The sequence below is a fragment of the Lissotriton helveticus genome, chromosome 5_1 (assembly GCF_964261635.1).
Source record: "Lissotriton helveticus chromosome 5_1, aLisHel1.1, whole genome shotgun sequence".
Lineage (NCBI taxonomy): Eukaryota > Metazoa > Chordata > Amphibia > Caudata > Salamandridae > Lissotriton > Lissotriton helveticus.
Genome location: NC_136065.1, coordinates 1,824,987,180 through 1,825,007,376, shown reverse-complemented (window position 1 = coordinate 1,825,007,376; position 20,197 = coordinate 1,824,987,180). Strand labels below are relative to the sequence as shown.

The 20,197-nt window shown below is 43.1% G+C and overlaps 2 protein-coding genes across 13 annotated transcripts in view; both read right to left on the bottom strand.

Annotated features, from left to right (window-relative positions):
* Positions 1 to 2,429, bottom strand: part of HDAC5 (histone deacetylase 5) — a 1,448,645-nt gene extending 1,446,216 nt beyond the window's left edge. For 6 of the 12 annotated variants that reach the window (XM_078645209.1, XM_078645212.1, XM_078645222.1 and 3 more), the window contains exon 1: positions 2,259 to 2,429. The gene's annotated coding sequence lies outside the window, so the exon portion shown is untranslated. The remainder of the gene's footprint in view (positions 1 to 2,258) is intronic. The other 6 variants (XM_078645216.1, XM_078645210.1, XM_078645211.1 and 3 more) reach the window with 2 other exon arrangements.
* Positions 2,430 to 5,352: 2,923 nt separating this feature from the next.
* The window catches only part of LOC144755859 (uncharacterized), a 65,181-nt gene continuing 50,336 nt past the window's right edge, over positions 5,353 to 20,197 (bottom strand). The window contains exon 3 of the mRNA XM_078645204.1: positions 5,353 to 5,491. Within this exon, the coding sequence (XP_078501330.1) occupies positions 5,364 to 5,491 (128 nt within the window). The 3' untranslated portion in view covers positions 5,353 to 5,363. The remainder of the gene's footprint in view (positions 5,492 to 20,197) is intronic.

Sequence of the window (20,197 nt, the reverse complement as noted above, 5' to 3'; positions counted from 1 at the left end):
CAATTACCGCGTTAGTCGGAATGGAGCCCTGAGCGCCCCCGCTGTAGAAACTGATAAAAAATATTCTAAGGTAAAAGCAATGGGAGAAAATAACATTATCGCATAGGGAGAGATTTTAGTAAATACCGTGTCGTTTTTAATTTTAAAGTAAGCAAAACGTTATCCTCTTTTCCGACATAGATTTCACAAGAAAAGTCCTCCAATTAATGCGTGAAGGACTTCAGGCAGGGAATATCCCCAGGACCCCGCGCAATTTGGCACCAAACCTGAATCTGAAGTGACACAAATACCATTTCTTCGCGATCTGAATTTAACAGGACACAGAGAATGAATGATCTCTAAGACAAAACATTAGACAAACTTATTTTTCCAATTTATGTAACCTTCCATCCATCTCCACTTTCAACGTAACTTTCCAGGCTCTGTCCTATTTCTCATAGGTCAATGGTTCCTTTCCTCCCTTCTCGTCATCAACCAAGCATTTTTATCTCATTGGCCGTTTCTCATCAATTGCCACCGCGTTTCCAGCAACAGCCATGTCACTTAAAACTTCTCTTTTTATGTGGGGACCCTTGCCTACATTCAAATTAAGTTTGCAGTGTTGCACCGCATAAAAGAATGTAAACATCCCAGAGCACCTACAAACAGAATACACAGGAGAAGCCACCTGAAAACTGTAATGATCATATAGTGCCAGTAAGTCAAGGAATCGAGTGAAAAGGGTTATACTAGCCAAAGAATATGGGAGAATCTTTACGAACTGTTTTACGATCGACAAGTATGGAAAAAAGAGGCAACATGTTCATTTGTAGTACATGCTCTTCTGATAAAACTGTGTAAAACGAAATAAAATATATTTTTAAGCTGCATATGCTTTAAAACTAAAGGGAGTACTGATATGTATATAATGTAGAATACATAATAACCCTTTACAAAGCAGATGTGTTTTGGTGATTAAGTAAAATGATACAGTGATTAGCTATTGAAAGTATTTGGGAGAGATGCGTCTGTCGAACATAAACTCAGCAGTCGTCCTACATTTTTCTGTCCTCATCATGGTCTCTGCAATTGCCGATAAGACAAGCTCCAACCCCTTGTTCTACCTCATGCTCTTGCCCTGATCAGTCTCCGAGCGGCACCTTTACCTCTGTTTCATTGCATGCCATGCTAGTATTTCCTTCCTTGTACGCCACTGTCAATTTACATGTATCATTTAGGTACGAAGAGACAATCCTATTTGTGGTGTACGCTATTGCAATGTTATTATATTGGTTACTATCCATCCTAACTCCGCGGATCCTTCCATGGCCTGACAATTACTGAGCCACTCTTCTTATCTAGGTTCTCCTCCGTGGTTCCTACCTGTCATTTTTATTGTCCGTCACTTTCCCATTCTTTTCTCAGTCTCTGACCGACCTGACTCTCCCGATCAGTGTCTTACATGCCCCTTCGTAAGTGTTATGTCCCATCATTTGCCCATCTCACGTAACGTGGTTCCTCGTTCACCCTCTGGCCTTCATTACTTTCCTCACCATTCACAGCCCACGCGGCACGTTTGCCCCTCTCTCGTCATTTGTCCCGTCACTCTACTCAGACGCCACCCTTGTAGGTCTTGCCCTAGTCACTCTCCTCCACAAATCGGGGCTCTAGTCTCTTCCTATCATCACTTTTACCTTACTGCTCTCTCTCGTCCAAGTCACGGTCCTTATCAGTTCTCTCGTGTCACTGCCTCTTTCCTAGATACCTGCCTTCCCGTTTGTCAGACACTCCTCTTGCACCCATATTGCTCTCTGCCCTTTCCAAGGAACACTCTGGCACTCCTCCCCATCATTCTCTCACACTGTTCTCTTCATATTCACTGTCATAAGTAATCCCGCCACTCTCTGCCCGACTCAGTGTATCTCTGGTCCATTACCACTCTCCTCATAAGCTTCCTCGCCCCACCTCTATAGCTGAACAAACACCCGGACACCAGCTCTCCATCGTCCCACCTGGTCCATGCCTATGTCCTGAACAACCCTCACTTCGACCTCAGCTTTCCTCCCCACTACCTGTCCTCTCCCAGCCACTCCGACCAGCCCCTTTCCTCTTACAGCCGTTCCCATACCTTCTTCCTCTACCCCAGAGGAGAACCATTGGCCTTCCCCATCCATACCCTGTACCTTTGCACATTCCAAGCTCTAGATTCCTTCCGTACTCTAAGTAACTGCCCTAACCGTCCAACATCCTCCCAAGGCGGGTTGTCGTCCATTCTTTACCTGCTGTAGCGCGCTCCGGGCCCGTTCTCCTGGCCGTGCCTCCCTGCTCTCAGCGCCGCTCCCTCCCGGGCCGCCTCCGCTCCTCCTCCATCCCCGCAACTCCCACTGTACCCCCCCCCGCACCCCGTACCGACAACAACATTCGGTGACGTCACTCGCCATCACGTGACTGACCCAGCGTGCCAAAAATAGAATGCCCCCGCCTTCTCTGAAAATGGGGCGTGGCCACGGGCGACAAACCCGGGCGGAGGGGGTGGAAGAGAGAGAGAGAGAGCGCGGGCAAGCCATTTGGAAAAGTGAAGGAAAAAGGGTAGCGCACCTACAGGTGAGGAAAGAAAGACTACTGCGAATAAGCCTTTTCTAGGAGGCCATCTTGAGTAGGGACGTATAGTTTAACGGCAGTAAATGCTATTTGTGAGATTTGTTATATCAATACACATCTAAAAAATTACTCGTATATTTCAGAAGTGTTGACGACTTTTTTTAAATTAGTGTTAACTAATACCTTTTGATGTTACTAATTTTTTTAATATATATATATGTATATATATACACACACACACACATACATATATATCTCTATATCTCTCTTTATATATATATGTATATATATATGTATGTATCTCTCTCTCTCTCTCTCTCTCTATATATATATATATATATATATATATATATATATATATATATATATATATATATATATTTATATATATGACAAAGCTCCAGTTTCCTGCCCCAGCGCCAGTGCACTCGGTAGTGGGTGCTGGTTACGCGCCGGCAGGGTCACATCAACACAAAAGCTCCAGAAAAGAAAGCCAGCACTGATGAAGGCGTACCGCTGAAACGCGTTTGTGTTTATTATTTGCTGTGCCTAATAAATCCAAGTAGGATTTAACCCCCCCCCCCGAGTGCTGGCTTTCTTTTATGGAGTATATATATATATATATATAATGAGTAAAAGCAATAGGTTGCTTTTACTCATTTCAGGTTGGCTTGAGTTGGTATTTCACTAATTCAAAGCTGTAATATTGTGCCTGGAGTGATAAATGGCTTTTGTAATTTTACAGCTCGGCAAGGACAGCACTGTACTAGTCCTATGCTTAAAGACTTTGCTGTATAAATTGCAAAAGACTTTGTCATTTTCTATCTCGGTGTGGATAGCACTGTGCTAATCCTATGCTTAAAAACTTTGATAGAAGAACAGACATTTGAGGTGAGCAGATCTAGAGTGTCGCTGGTGTTGAGAGTGCTCTAACAGGGGCTGCTTTCCACCTAAACTTGAGAACTACCCAGAGTTCTCTCCTTCTTTTTTGCATAATTTATGCGTCACTCTATGCCTGAAAGGGTTTTTGTTTTGAGATATATATATGTATGTATGTATGTATTGCGACTTATATAGCGCACGTATCACCCGAAGGCATCAAGGCGCTTGCCTTGGGAACCCGTCCTGGCTTTTTCCCTGTGAGATAACCCCTACTGGGTATCCCCAGGGGGAAAGCCAGGCATCCCGCAGCGGGTGGGCCGCCGTAGTGGAGATTAAGCAACTATTGCCCAGAGTTGCAGCGTGGGACCCCATGATTAGAATAGGCACCGAGGCGAGAATTATCGAGTCTGTGGACATTTTGGGCTCAGGACCCTGCCGCGTCGGGAATTGAACCCTGGTCCCGGGCCAGACCTCTGCATCAGGGTCTGCCACTCTAATCAGTGAGCCACATATATATATATATATATATATATATATATATATATATATATATATATATATATATATATATATATATATATATATATATATATATATATATATATATATATATATATATATATATATATATATATATATATATATATATATATATATATATATATATATATATATATATATATATATATATATATATATATATATATCTATCAACGTGTCCACAAATCAGTGTCTTTGCGCTCTCGGGCAAAAAAGGCAAGGGATCCCAATGTTCAAGAAGCAGTTTTATTACACTACGCGTTTCAGCAATGAAGCCTTGTTCACGTGTAACCACGCAAAGTGAACACCAGTGTTAAATAAAGTTTTGCGTGCTCCACACCAATGGTCAACACAAAAGTAGGACTCAAAAAACAAATGATAATCATGGAAATGGCAGACATGTTGGAATGGTCATAATGGAAAAAATGGAGAAAAGTGCCACAGAAGCCGGTTGCATTATTCATTCATGCAAAAGATGCCACAGTAGAAACAAAGACAAAATCAATGACTTGTAATGTATGAGGATACCTCATATTAAAGTTAAGCAAGCATTGCACTCAATCCATCACGTGACTTGTACTCTGTGAGGAAAATGTACCTCGTGTAGAATTGATGTAAATTACACAAGCATATTGAACAATCTAATATTTGTAAAATACATGAAAGCTTGAAACTGTGTCTGAGTTCTGTGGCAAAATGTAGTTCAGTGCTCCATTCCTGGGTAATGCGTTGTGATAACCAGAAGCCGTTTGCATTATTCATTCATGCAATAGATGCCACAATAGAAACATAGACAAAAATCAATGACTTGTAATGTATGAGGATACCTCGTTTAAAATTAAACAAGCATAGCGCTCAATCCATCACGAGACTTGCAATCTATGAGGAAATTTTACCTCGTGTTAAATTAATGTAAAGTACAAATGCATATTAAGTAATCTGATATTCGTAAAATACAAAAAAGCTTGAAACAGTGTCTATGTTCTGTGGCAAAATATAGTTCTGTGCTCCATTCCTGGGTAATGCAATGTGATAGCCAGAAATAATACAAGGCGAAAATACACAGGGACATCTGAAGAACCGTTATTATAATAGAAAGTGTTTTACAATCTATAACCCGTCGGGCGTATGGTTCAAAATATACAGTATGAATAACCTCACGAGTGAAAGCGATCTATCCTCGGAGAAATAATAGGGTGGAAAGACTGGTCCAAATAGTACTGAGGTACTAGTGCTAATGGCTCCCAGTAACAGTAGATACCATGGGAGAATAGCTCTTCATGCTGGCCCCGACTGTAAAATAGAGAGGACAACTTTACCCAGTGATGTGAAAGTTCACAGTTGGCCAGAGTGGCATATGGTTAGGTGAGTCGAACCTGAGTGGTTGGTGTCTCAAAATGTGCTACAGACTCGAGCAGTGATTCCTGGAGTGCAAAGGTTGGGTGCGCCCGTGCGGGTGAAATCCAGTGGTGGGCCCCCTCCTTTCCTCCTAAGGAATGAAACAAAAACAAAACAGAATCAGAATGTGATCTGAACGTATAAACATAACATGAAATATCAACAAACTTGTGTATACACAGAAAAAACATCATGTCCATGATATGTCAGAAGAGAATGTGAAAAGACAGATCTAAGGCCTTATCTAGAGATCATGATTCTCTTAAATGTATTGCCAGTTCCTCGTCCATATTCAAACCTCCCGGGAATCTGGTTTGGAACTCAATTATGAGTTTAGACTCCCGTTTTCTTAGGTTGAGTACCCTGTCACCCCCTCTGGGATGCCTGGGGACCTGTTCCAGTATGAAGTAATTCAAGTCTGCACTGTTGGAATAGTGTTGCTGTTCGAAATGGCGAGCAACAGGGTATTTGGGGTCTTTGTTGGTAATGGCCCTAAGATGCTCAAGGATTCTTTTCTTTGCAGCGCAGCTGGTGCTACCAATGTACCACAGTTTACACGTACATTCGATGACATATATGACGAAAGTGGTACTGCAGGTAAAGAAAGAGGTTAGATTCTTCGTGATGTCATTGTATTCTACTGTTCCCCTGTATTTGCTGTGTTTGCAGGCTTTACAGTGGCCGCATGGGTAAAAACCCATTAGGCCATGCTCAGGGGTGCTAGTGGTGTATTGTGTGATGTCATTTCTAACCACTAGATCTCGTATATTCCTGCCCCTTTTATAGGTGATGGTGGGCCGGTCTGCAATGGAATTCCCCAAGATGGAATCAGTTTTGAGGATATCCCAGTTTTTGCTGAGAAGTTTTTTGACTTGTTTAGCCTCAGAGCTGAAAGTCAAAATGAGTCTGGTAGACTCATCACTATCAGACATATCAGAAGGCTGCTTGGTTTCGAGTGTTTCTGATCTTTCTATTGCATCTGCCCTTTCTTTGGCCTTTTTGAGGACCCAACTGGGATAGCCTCTACTCTTGAATCTGGTCGTGATGGTGGCTTGCTCCTTCAAATAGGCCTCATTTGTGTTGCAGTTTCTTTTCGCCCTTAGCAACTCCCCGTAGGGGATGCTCCATTTTAGAGCCTCAGGATGACTGCTTTGTGCGTGTAGCACACTATTCCCTGCCGTGGCTTTGCGGTAGAGTGAAGTACAGATTTTCTGATTTTTGATCTCCAATTTGACATCTAGAAATTCAGTTTGGCTCTCGCTGATGTTACCAGATAGATATATATTGTAGCTGTTACAATTGAGTTTAGCAATGAAATCTTGAGCCTCAATTTTGCTACCTCTCCAGATAATAAAAAGATCGTCGATGTAGCGGAGCCACACGACGACCTTCCTGAAATAATCTGCCAATGTGACACTGCCATGGATTTCCTGCTCCCAATATCCCATGAACAAGTTAGCTAAACTGGGAGCGAAGCAAGAACCCATGGCAGTACCACTGATCTGCCTGTAGAGGGCGCCATCAAAGGAAAAAATGTTATTCGTCAAACAGTAATACATCATCTCCATTACCATTTTAGAGTGTTCACGATAACATAGCGGTCTGTTTACCAAAAAATGCTCGCAAGCTTGCAGACCATGTTGGTGGTTGATTATCGTATACAGTGATTGAACATCTAAAACAATAAACATATATTCAGGTTCCCACACTATATTATCAATTCGACAGAGAAAGTCTTTGGTGTCTCTAATATAGCTGGGTAGCAAGGTAACATAGTCTCGGAGAAAATGATCAACATATTTGGAAATGTTTTCACTGATACTGCCTATGGAGGACACGATGGGTCGTCCAGGAGGATCAGTGGCGTGTTTGTGGAGTTTGGGCAGTAGGTATAGGATAGGAAGTTTGGGGAAGTCTTTCTTTAGATACCTGTATTCTTCCCAAACAAGGAGCCGCTTGTCTTTCCATGTCTCTAATTTTTCCCAGATATCAGTGATGCTTGTGTGGTAGGCATCAATATTCACCGGAATATAGAATTTGGAGTCACTTAGTTGTCTTAGTGCCTCATTTACATAGCTAGTTCTATCAAGGATAACGATGTTTCCACCTTTATCTGCAGGACGTATCACTATGTTAGTGTCATCGTACAGCGCCTTGAGTGCCTTTCTCTGGGAGAAAGATAAATTATTGTGATAGGCTCGCTTTCTCTTGGTGTTGTTGGATTTTCTGAGACCTATCAGCCCTTTGATCATACAGTCATGAAAAGTATCAATACAGTCATGAGGTAGTGAGGGCATAAAGGTGGATTTGACTCTAAAATTAGTTTTCGCATGTGCATCTTGAGTCAAATTCATCTCATCAAGGCATTGGGTGATAGGCATGGGTGGGTCATCACTGTGAGTGTCGCTATTGTCATTTAGATCCGACATAACCAAAAGAGTGTCAGCATCTGCAATAAGTAGATTGGTGGAGACAGCGTTATTGGGGGCGGTAGAAGTGTTATTTTGACCCAATCTTTTAAGTTTGTGCCATTTTCTGAGTTTTAATTTACGCACAAATTTAAAGAGCTCTATGCGGGTGTCTGTAAAGTTAAGCTTGGTGGTAGGGCAAAACGAAAGGCCAAGACAAAGTGTTTTCTTGTCAATATCAGAGACAGTTCTTTTGGATAGATTAACCACAGTTTTATTTACCGTTTGTGCATCCATTAGTAGTTCTTGTTGGAGCGTGTCTTTCTGGTTCCCACTGCGCCCTTTGTTTTGTCGGTATTCCCACCGTTGTCTGAGTCGTTTCTTGCGGTTTCTCCTCTTCCTCGGCCTCTGCCCCTTCCCCGTCCTCGTCCTCTCTGTAATGGAGATGAGTATTCCTTCTGATTTTGTTTTTCTTTGTGGCGATTTTCTTTCATCACCCGGAATTCGTCTAAAAAATTCCTTCTGCGTACAACTTCTTCGCTGGACACACTTCCCATTGTTGCGTCTGATTCTGTGTCACTGATAGATGGATGTTCTTCTAGAACTTCGCTGGTGTTGCTAGCACTTTTGGAGACATCCTCTTTTTTGTATAGGTGGTCATACTTGCGGCTAAAGGTGAGTATTCTTCCGCAGTCGTAATCTGCATAATCACGATTCATTTTCCGTTGTTTGCGTAATTTAATCTCATCCTCGTGTTTTGTCAGACGTTCTTTCATGGCGTCTAATGTTTTTTTCAGGGTTTCCTCGTCCATTAAAGATGATAATTCCAAGATAATGTCCCCGATTTCTTTGAGGAGACTTTCTCTGTCAATCCAAGCATATTGGATTAGGATGTCCAGCATTCCTTTGGAGCTAGCTGCCGAGTGCTCAGACCAAGCCTTCAGCATTAATGGATTGGGTGTCTCGTACGTGGGAGTGATGAAGATTCTCAGACCGCGGGGTACCATGGCTTGATCCACATAGTTTTGGAGGGAAATAGCCTCCCACCACTTTCCGATTTCTGCCCGTTTCAACTTTTCTAATTTCTTGATTTTTATTTCAATAGGCTGATTTTTCGGTTCTGTGGTCCTGGTGCTACCGGCGTTAGTCATTCCGCCAGGCTTTCTGGAGAACAGTTCAAGAGCGGCCGCTCTTCGTGTCTTTTCCTCTTCTGACATACTCGTGCTCGAGTTTAAAACTGCAAATGTTTTTTGATCCCTTGCTATTAAATGCCCCTTCCCCGAATGGGAAGTTATTTCTGCCCCAAAGTAGAGGAATATCCGGAAAACCCCTTGTGTGGTTACAGGGCAAATCCCATACTCATTATAACTCAATGAGTGGCGTTTTATTTAAAGTGCAGCCCCAACCCAGCGGAAGACCATAGCTCATTGAGCCGCTGCCCCGGGGAGATGAAAACGTGGTTCGGGTCCGCCGACCTGGCCGCCACGTTCACTCCACACAAGGGACGGACCCGCAGATGCTCGGCTTACCTCGGGCGGGTTTGCACGAAGTCCTCGTCCGGTTTCACTGTGTTGATGCGAATCAATCGCTTGGGGCCGGTTCAGTGCATTCCTCCATCAAGTTGAAAACACAACACACAGCTTCTCCTGGAATACTGGAACCCAGCGGAAATTGGCGCAGATGCCGGCGAAGCAGTCCGGTTGCATAAATCATCAACGTGTCCACAAATCAGTGTCTTTGCGCTCTCGGGCAAAAAAGGCAAGGGATCCCAATGTTCAAGAAGCAGTTTTATTACACTACGCGTTTCAGCAATGAAGCCTTGTTCACGTGTAACCACACAAAGTGAACACCAGTGTTAAATAAAGTTTTGCGTGCTCCACACCAATGGTCAACACAAAAGTAGGACTCAAAAAACAAATGATAATCATGGAAATGGCAGACATGTTGGAATGGTCATAATGGAAAAAATGGAGAAAAGTGCCACAGAAGCTGGTTGCATTATTCATTCATGCAAAAGATGCCACAGTAGAAACAAAGACAAAATCAATGACTTGTAATGTATGAGGATACCTCATATTAAAGTTAAGCAAGCATTGCACTCAATCCATCACGTGACTTGTACTCTGTGAGGAAAATGTACCTCGTGTAGAATTGATGTAAATTACACAAGCATATTGAACAATCTAATATTTGTAAAATACATGAAAGCTTGAAACTGTGTCTGAGTTCTGTGGCAAAATGTAGTTCAGTGCTCCATTCCTGGGTAATGCGTTGTGATAACCAGAAGCCGTTTGCATTATTCATTCATGCAATAGATGCCACAATAGAAACATAGACAAAAATCAATGACTTGTAATGTATGAGGATACCTCGTTTAAAATTAAAATTAAACAAGCATAGCGCTCAATCCATCACGAGACTTGCAATCTATGAGGAAATTTTACCTCGTGATTTTGCATGAATGAATAATGCAACCGGCTTCTGTGGCACTTTTCTCCATTTTTTCCATTATGACCATTCCAACATGTCTGCCATTTCCATGATTATCATTTGTTTTTTGAGTCCTACTTTTGTGTTGACCATTGGTGTGGAGCACGCAAAACTTTATTTAACACTGGTGTTCACTTTGTGTGGTTACACGTGAACAAGGCTTCATTGCTGAAACGCGTAGTGTAATAAAACTGCTTCTTGAACATTGGGATCCCTTGCCTTTTTTGCCCGAGAGCGCAAAGACACTGATTTGTGGACACGTTGATGATTTATGCAACCGGACTGCTTCGCCGGCATCTGCGCCAATTTCCGCTGGGTTCCAGTATTCCAGGAGAAGCTGTGTGTTGTGTTTTCATATATATATATATATATATATATATATATATATATATATATATATATATATATATATATATATATATATATATATATATATATATATATATATCAGAGCCGGCCTTTGCTAGGGAAATGTCTTGGCCTTGAAAGAAATACATTTGGTGCTCTTGATCATTCCTGCCAAGTTTTCATTTTGCTTAGGTGTGACATTTCCATGATTTCACTGTACTGTACTTGGGAGTGGCATTCTACAGACAAACGTGTGACACTTTGAGTGACTCCTATCCAGCCCTGACACATTTCCCAGGTCCATTCATGATGTGCTGCACCTGTGCGAGTTTTTTTCATTGAATTCTGGGACTTGCAGTCTTGTTTATTGCATTATAAAACAGGACTACAAGTCCCAGAATACAAAGTAAAAAAAAACTGAACTGGAGCAGCACACCACCCATGAAACTGGCAAACTTAGCAGCCATACTTATCTTTTACTTTGTGCATTACAATCAATGACTTGTGTAGTTAGGTAATTCTGTTTCTCTCTGGTTAAACACAGACAAGCATCTGCAGAAATACTGCATGAACCATTTGAGCTTTCACAATGTAAAAGCGTGTATTTCCCACCGATTACTTGAAATAGCATTTATCTTTCATTTAAGGTGCCTGTGGTATATAAATAAATAATACCGGATCTAGGTTTGACTGGACATAGCAATAACAGATAGCTCAATAAATAAGAGTCAAGATTCGAGGTAGTAGGAGTTTGCAGGTTTAATACAGCATAAGGACAGGAACAGGACAACCTGCACGGGAACAGGATGGCAGGGCCCTGCAGGGGGGACAGGGAATGAGCGCGCTAACTTTAATAACAATGTACAAGCATATATACTAAAACAGTTGCATTACAGTGAATACAGTAGGCGGAGCAGTGGGTGTGGTCAATAGCGGTCGCGAAAGATAAGGGTGAAAATGGGTGTAACAAGAGGCGTATACATAGACATGTGATGTAAACGTAACAGAATATGTCATAAATGAGGCGGAAACATGGAGGGGGCTACCTAAGGAGCCGGGACCTCTAACCTAATGGTGCGCGCAAACTGACAATGACGTGTTACTAGGAGAAGCTGGGGGCTATGAACTCTGCGCTAGGAGTAGAGACTGAAGTCTGGAGAGTCAGGGCGACATGTACCTAAACCCTATCTAGTATCTAATGTTTAGAGGACATGTTGATATAAACTAAGAGTCAGGAGGGGAGAGGCTAACAGACTCTAAGACTGGAGCATGCATTATTCTACATGTAGTGCGTGTTGAGGAATATTAAATGACCATTAATACAGTATTTCTCTTACATGGAGACGTAAAGGCTAGACGATGACGGGAACTATTGATGCGGTTCAGTAGCTTAGGAATGCAGAGAAGGAGGGCTGGACTGATAACTAGAATCATAACATACTCTTGGCAGACTCGTAGGCAGAGCCAGGCCGAGCCGGGCACTGTGAGGCAGGAAGTAAGTGAAGGGTCGAGGATACAGGTGGGGGCTGTATCGCTCCTCAGCGAGGGTTCAGGAGACAGGAGCTGAATCTGGTGTCCGGGCCCTTTTGAGGCCTAGAAACGGGGACTTTACAATGAAATAACGTGCACACTGAGAAACGTGGCAACGTAACTTTACATAGGCCTAATACTCGTAGCTTTCACGAGAACTGGAAACTGGCATACTAGGGATGGACACAACTGTAATTGCGTCTTTAATCAAACATGGGGAATACATATGCATATTAATCATGCACACATAACATAAGATGGGGGACACGTAGGGACACAGAACATGGCAAAATTTACTTTTCCACATTCCCTCCTTGTCACTACGTTTCCATCAGGAAACATCAATATTCATGATACCATCTATCATTTCATATAGTATCATTTGCTCGTCTCGAATTTTCTTGGAACTGGATTTAGAACGGGACTTGGGACTAGGAATACAAGAGGTAGCACAAATGCCACAAATCGCAGGGCCACATTGTAAACAGAGGCAGCAACTGAATATGATCGCTACTGCAATACCCAGAAATGACAATACTTTCCATCCCCAGGCGGAAATTATATTCCAGAACCAACCGGACCAAGTCCAGGTGCCTGGATTTTGGTGTAACATATGGGCAATATTATGGAGTCTGGTTATAGCTGAATAAACAGACGGCGCGTTATTAGGAATGAAAATGCAGCAACTAGATCCGATGACTCTACATGCCCCGCCCCTATCGGCCAGTATGACGTCAAGGACGAGACGATTCTGGAGCACGACAATTCTCATAAAGGATTGTTCTTCGGTTAAGTTACCTAGAGCAGAAGTAGTCTCAATCACTACTGCTTCAAGGGTTCTCGTTAATCTACGTATCAGTTTACTATTTACAACAGTACCTAAATAGGGGAAGACACCTTTATTGATATCTATGTATTGTTCTAGAGCAGTTTCAGTATAATCGACAATCGGAAGGTCTCTCTTGTGTCTAGTATGTACTAGGTGGGAATTCCTATGGTAGTCAGGTGGGGCTAGAAAAACTGGTGGCAGTAGGAAGGCAATGTAACAGGTTCCCTCCCAATCGAGGGGCAGACGAACATATGCGGTCTGACCACAAACAAAATAAGAATGACGTGAAGCTTTAAAAATAGATTTCCTACTGTCACTATACTTGATAATAGTAGTACAATCACTATGGCCTACATGTACGGAACCATTATTTCGGACACATAATTCACCTTTTACTGGTAATACTGACATAGCAGGTAAGTCTGGAGTAGTATCAGACTGAACATTCAGGACCATGAAATTCGAAGAATAATTACCTAAATTATAAACTTCATTTTCTAGATCTAACCCTGTTCTGTGGGGAAGACCTTGCTTGTCTGGGAAACATGTACTGTTAAGAAAGGACATATCTGTTGAGGATGACGTTAACGTGGACCATGCTCCACACGAACCATTATGTGAAAATGGATAAGGAAAGAGTGGCAGAACTCCCTTCGGTGTCTGGAAAGGGGGGAGTCGACCACACACCCAACAATTAGTGGCATTGCTGGTCTGGTGTGAATAATGTAACATGCGGATAAAGGAATTATTTCGCATAGCGAGACGATAAGATAGTTCATGAGGAGGCAGATCACTAAACGTGTGCTCTACTGTAGCATTAGCAGACTTATTTACATGAGAAACTGGAAAATACAAATAAAATGCATAACATGTGCAGGTAATCATAAGGCTGAGATATAGCAGAAAACATAAAATAATAGTGCAACTTTTAGAGTTCTCACTAACTCTCTCTCTGTGGGGGTCTATTATATACATGTCAGAAACCGGTCTAACCGTTTCACCTAGGGGAGGACTTAGACAATCAAACTGGCTGACTTATTTTACTAGACCTTAATTTTTTCTTATACTCCTGCTGCGGAGTTTTCTCTAACAGGGAGGGATCTGTATCATTGTCTTTTGCGGGACAGTCCTTGAGAATAGTACTTTGGCAATCCTTAAAATCCTCGTAAATGTTCTTTGAAACAGTCTTTAGTCCGTAAAATCTTTTCACATGAGACAGGTGGACCCAGCCCTTCCTGCCTTCCAGCTTGACGGCAGTACGGGTGGCCAGGAGGACCTGTTTTGGTTCCCTCCAGCGGGGCTCCAGCGGACTTGAACGATCAAAGTTCCTCACAAGAACCATGCATCCGGGAACGATTTCATGCGGTGCCACCTCGGTATTGTCTGGAAATGCGGCGGCAACCTGTGAACGACAAGAGTGTAGGGCAGACATCAAGGAAGCTAGGTAATCTGTCAGCATATTACTTGAAACATCGGTAATACTTCGAGGTCTAGGTGTACCCCACATATTAGGGGGGCGGCCGAATACGACCTCGTACGGGGACAGACCTGATCTGGAATGTGCGACCATGCGCATATAAAACAAAGCGACTGGCAGAGCTACTAGCCAGTCTACACCTTTCTCTTTACATACTTTGGCGATGCGGACTTTCAGGGTCTGATTATGTCTCTCTACGAGACCGGCTGCCTCAGGATGGCGTACACAATGGAACTTCCACTGGTACCCTAACAAAAGGGAAATGTGTTTCATGAGCTCAGATGAGAATGGCTGGCCGTTATCAGAATATACGACTCTAGGGAGTCCGTAGCGGGGGAAGAATTCACGAACCAACTGCTTGGCAGTGGTCGTGGCTGTGTAATCTGGAACTGGATATGCCTCTGTCCACCTGGACAAAGCGCATACAACTACAAGGACATACTTGAAACCTCGACATCGCTCCATCTGAATATAATCCATCTGGAGGACTTCAAAAGGGTGGTCAGGGGGCTGGAATCCACCTTGTTCCACCGGGACACTTTTACCTGGATTAAACTGGCAACATATCATACAGGTACGGACTTTCTGTTTGGCTGCAGCTCGTAAATGCTTGTTGAACCAAATGTTCTGGATACTGTCTAACATAGCTTTTTCTCCTAAATGTGCTGGACTATGTGCGGTATTGATAATGACTTGAACCATAGAGTCGGGGAGAAACCATGTGGCTCTACCCTTCGTTACCCATCCTTGATCTGTCTGGACCCCTCCTTGTTCGGACCATTTCTTGATTTCATCGGGAGTAGCATGTAACTGGATATCTATGACATCTTGAGTAGGGTCCTTAACTGTCATACATGTAGTCGGATCTGGAGTATGTGTCTGTGTCGGATTAACTGGAATGTCTGGAGTCTGTGCTGTAAGCTTGGCTGTGCGATCTGCTAGATCATTACCTTGAGAAATAATGTCAGTAACCTTCGTATGTGCTTTGCACTTCATGATAGCAATAGATGTCGGTAAGTGTATGGCATCTAACAGAGCTTGAATAAGGAGACCATGCTGAATCTTGGTTCCATGAGAAGTCATGAAACCTCTCTCCTGCCAGAGCACTCCAAAGTCGTGTACGACTCCGAATGCGTAACGTGAATCTGTATATATGTTTACTTTCAGGTTCTTGGCGTGTATGCAGGCTTGGGTCAGAGCAACTAGCTCTGCTGCTTGAGCAGACAGGGTGTCAATACGGTGTGTTTCTATAACTTCAGTGTCAGTAGTCACTGCATACGCGGCTACTAGTTCTCCTGCACTTGTTCTCATCATGAACCATCCACATAAAGTGTCAGGTCGGGATCTGGTAATGGAATATCTGTCAGATCTTGTCTTGGCTTAGTCATAGTATTAACTACTTCCACACAGTCGTGTGTGGCAGGATTCGAATTAACTGACGGTAACAGTGTAGCAGGATTTAGAACGTTGCAGCGTCTGATTTCTATGTGTGGCTGGAACAGTGTCAGTTCATAACCTGTTAAACGTGCAATTGTCAAGTGCTGAGTCTGTGTTCGGTTTAAAAGAACTTCCACGGAGTGTGGAACTTGTACTGTCAAGGAATGTCCTAATACTATGGAATCACTTTGTCTGATAGCTAGTGCTGTGGCTGCAACTGACTTGAGGCACGCAGGCAGAGCCTGGGCTACAGGATCTAGTGTGCTCGAAAAATAAGCACAGGGCTTGTATTGTCCTGCTTGATCTTGTGTGAGAACAGATAATGCTGTACCTTCACGTTCTGTGACGAAAAGTGTAAAAGGCTTACTGTAGTTCGGTGTAGCTAGAACAGGAGCTTGACATAAGGCTTTCTTTAACTCATTGAAACTAAGTGTATGTTCAGGTGTCCAAGGGAGGACAGTCGATACGGCTGCCTCCTGTGTCGTTAACTGTATCAATGGCTTAGCTAGAAATGCATACTGAGGAATCCATTGTCTGCAATAAGAAGTAAGGCCGATAAAAGCACGTACCTCCTTCTGGGTCTTGGGCTGAGGAAGACTCGCTATTAACTGGATACGGTCAGGTGTCAACTGCCTACCCCTCTTGGACAGTAAGTGGCCTAAATAGATCACTTGCTGGACACAGAATTGAAGCTTCGAAGGGGACACCTTGTGCCCCATCTCTGCTAGGAAATACAAGACTGTAAGGGATGCTCGCTCGCAAGCACGTTCAGAACGGGCTGTGATCAGTAGATCATCGACATACTGGAGCAGGGCAGTGTCAGTTGGCATGTGAATATTGTCTAGTTGTCTCTTAAGTGCTTGACTGTAAATACTAGGACTTTCTGTGAAACCTTGAGGAGCTCGGGTGAACATATAGCTCCTTCCATTTAAACAAAATCCGAAAAGAAACTGGCTGTCTGGATGAATGGGGACACTGAAAAACGCGTTCTTGAGGTCTATGACTGTAAAAAATGAGGCTTCGGAATCAATGGCTGTCAGTAGGGAAGAGATATCTGGGACAACTGGGTACTGGTGAATAATACATTTATTGAGTTCTCGAAGGTCAATCACTAATCGATATACTGGGGGTGCGTTTGGATCAGTACGTTTCATGACTGGAATGATCGGAGAATTACATACATTGGAGTCAGTTTCTACAACTACTCCTTGAGCGATGAGCTCGTCAATAATTTTGGATAAGGCTGTTACAGCCTCAGGTGGCAATCTGTACTGTCTGATTCGTGGCAGGACTACACCTGGCTTGAGAGTCACACGATGGGGTGTGATTTGCATATAACCTACATCAGTTGGACCTTGCGCCCATAGATGCTGCGGAACATTAGACAATCTTGGATCAAAATCTCGTAATACATAGTGACCCTTGAAGTCACGTAGAAACAGTCGTATTCCTCTGGGGAGCAGCAAATAACTGCACCTAATTCTTTCAGTGTCTTAATGCCTAACAAATTTTCTGGACATGACTTCGTAAGTAACAGATCAGTAGTGCGGGACAATGGACCTACTTCTAGAGTAACTGGCTTAGATATCTCGTTTACAATAGGCTTTCCTGAAAAACCAAGGGAAACATTTCTAGAGCCTGAGAGCGGAGCCCCTGGAACTTCGGCGTGACTGATGGTCGTCCTACTTGCCCCTGTATCAATCAGAAACTTTCTGTCTTTCCCTAATACGTGACTGTGAACATAGGGACCTTCTTGATCTACAGGAATCTCGATGAGAGGCAAGCCTACCTCCCTCTCTAGGCTGTTTCATGAATATGGCTGATACTCTGGATACTCGGACTGTGCATACTGGTACATCTGTTGTGTAACATGCTGTGTTGCAGCAATAGGCTGCGGTGCTGGAACTGTCTGTTGTGCATTCTGTGGCTGAGAGGTCTGTGAAACTTGTTCTTGTCTAGGCGGACGTGGTCTTTCTTTAGTTTTACCAGAGGCTATATTATGTTTCAGAACTGCACACTCGTTTATAAAATGACCTGGCTGTTTACAATAATTGCATGTCCCTTTAACGGGAACTGCAGGATGACTGGCTTGATTCGTACCCCTCTTCTGACTGTCTTGAGGAACAGATTGTGCAACTAGTACTTTCATTTTCGTGTCTTTCATACGTTTTCTTTCATGATCTTGCTCTTCTCTGATTCTATTCTGGTGATACTGAAGCATCTGTAACATTTGGGACGGGGTATTAGCTTGCCAGGTACTTTCGACTTTCAAAACTCGATTCTTAACTTGTGGACTTGAATTCTCGACTAATTTAGTAACAAAAAGATGAGGGTATGACTCGCTACTTGTCTTGAGGCCACTGTTAATACTAAAGCATTTCTCAAATCTAGAATAAAAATCACTAGTGTCTTCGTCTTGTTTCTGTTTACAGGCTGAGATTGCATCCCAGTCTTCCTTTTTAGTGGCTAATAATCTTGGCAAAACTTGTATTAACAGTTCAGGTAATTCTTTACATTTCTCTCCAAGACCGGTACCTGGTACTCGTATCTTATCTTCGGCTTCTAGAACTGCCCAATCGATCTTTTTCTCTCCCACCTCCCATTCTTTTTCCTTGAGTTTTTCATATACCCCTGCGGGCAACAGGACCTTTAGCATTTTAATAATATCTGGATACGTATATTCTCCCATACGGAGCATGTCTTTTAATTCTCGGTGGAACCCTGCTGGATCTTTGTCATGACAGGGAATTAATTTCTTCATTTCTAAGAGTTCCATCTTTGTAATCGGGGTGTAAACAAACACTCGTTGCATTTCACCATCCGCTGTCCTAACTGGGTGTACTTCTCATAACGGATTCTGTCTATCTATGTAAAAGGGTTTACTTTCTGGGGGTGAGACATGAACAAAATGCGGGTTCAGGAACGTTCTATATTTGTGGCGCTGTTCTAGAATAACACTAATTAAATCGGTACCTAGACCTTTCCATCTATACTGGAGTAACTCGTTCAGGACATCATGTAACGGACCTGGATCAGAATGCTGTCCCTCATACAGAGTAATGAGGTGCTGGATCATATACATACCCACCAGTCGTTGCTCGGCTGGGGGCAGTTTCAGAAACATTTGTGCCACTATTTCATCTGGAAAAGTGGTAGAATCAGTAATCCATCGGACTGCTGATCGGACTAGTTCTTGTTCATGCATAGTACTTAATTCACTGTAACCGATTTGTGATTTCAGAATGTGATCGGTAGCTTGAAATACTTGTTCTAGAGAACCTTGTTCTGGTGCTGGGTGATGAACAGTTTTCTTGTGTTCTAGGCGTAAATGGCGGTCTGGAAATCTAGATTTTCCTACATACGCTATTCTGGCGGGATTCTCGTCCTCTACCTCTTCTGTAGAAGAGTCATTCTCTTTCTCGCTTACTAGTGCTTCTTTACGTTGTTCGTGTAACTTTATTATTTCTTTACGGATTCTCTTGTACATACTCTCTATACTACTGATGGTTCTGTGCTTACCCTCGGCTATATTATCACTCCACCTTGTCAGGATTCTCATTTCGGCCGGATCTTTGGTCGGATAATCTTGTTCCCTTATTAAACAATTAATCAGAAACTTTAATAACATGAGCTGGATCTCAGCTTTCCTTTGAGACATGGCTTCGCCAATACTTTCTGGATCATCCCCTGTACGGATGAAACGATATATTCTGTCTAGATCTTCTTTCATATTCGGTAGGGTATCCAAATACCCGGTCACCCGTCTTACACGGATGGAATATATAACTGTACTATCATCACCTGCAACTGGATCATAGCGGCATTCAGTAAGGGCTCGTCGGATATCTGCAACGGACTTATATTTGGGCGTACGCTGTAACGCACGTTCATGTAACTCGACTAACGTTACACGTTGGTGTGGCGGCGGGGTACCAGGAGGACCTCCTCCTGCGGCCCCTAAACTAGAATCGTCGACTGATACTCTTCGTGCTGGCAGAGTGGCTGATGTGGCGGGAAGTTGTACTACGGGCTGGACCGGGGGTACCGTAACAGGTACTCCGGTGACTGGAGGAGCAGGATTTACATTATTTACAGGAGCTGGCGGATTTGCATATTCTGGGACTGTGTCGTCCAAATAGGACGAAATAAAAATATCAGCTGCGGTCGGTTTGTGACGTAGCTTGGTCGGAACTAATGGTGGCGGAAAATTACTGGATGCCTCCGGGGTCGCTTTTGGCAAGCCCTCGGCAAGAAGAGGGTACATACCCTTAATAAGGG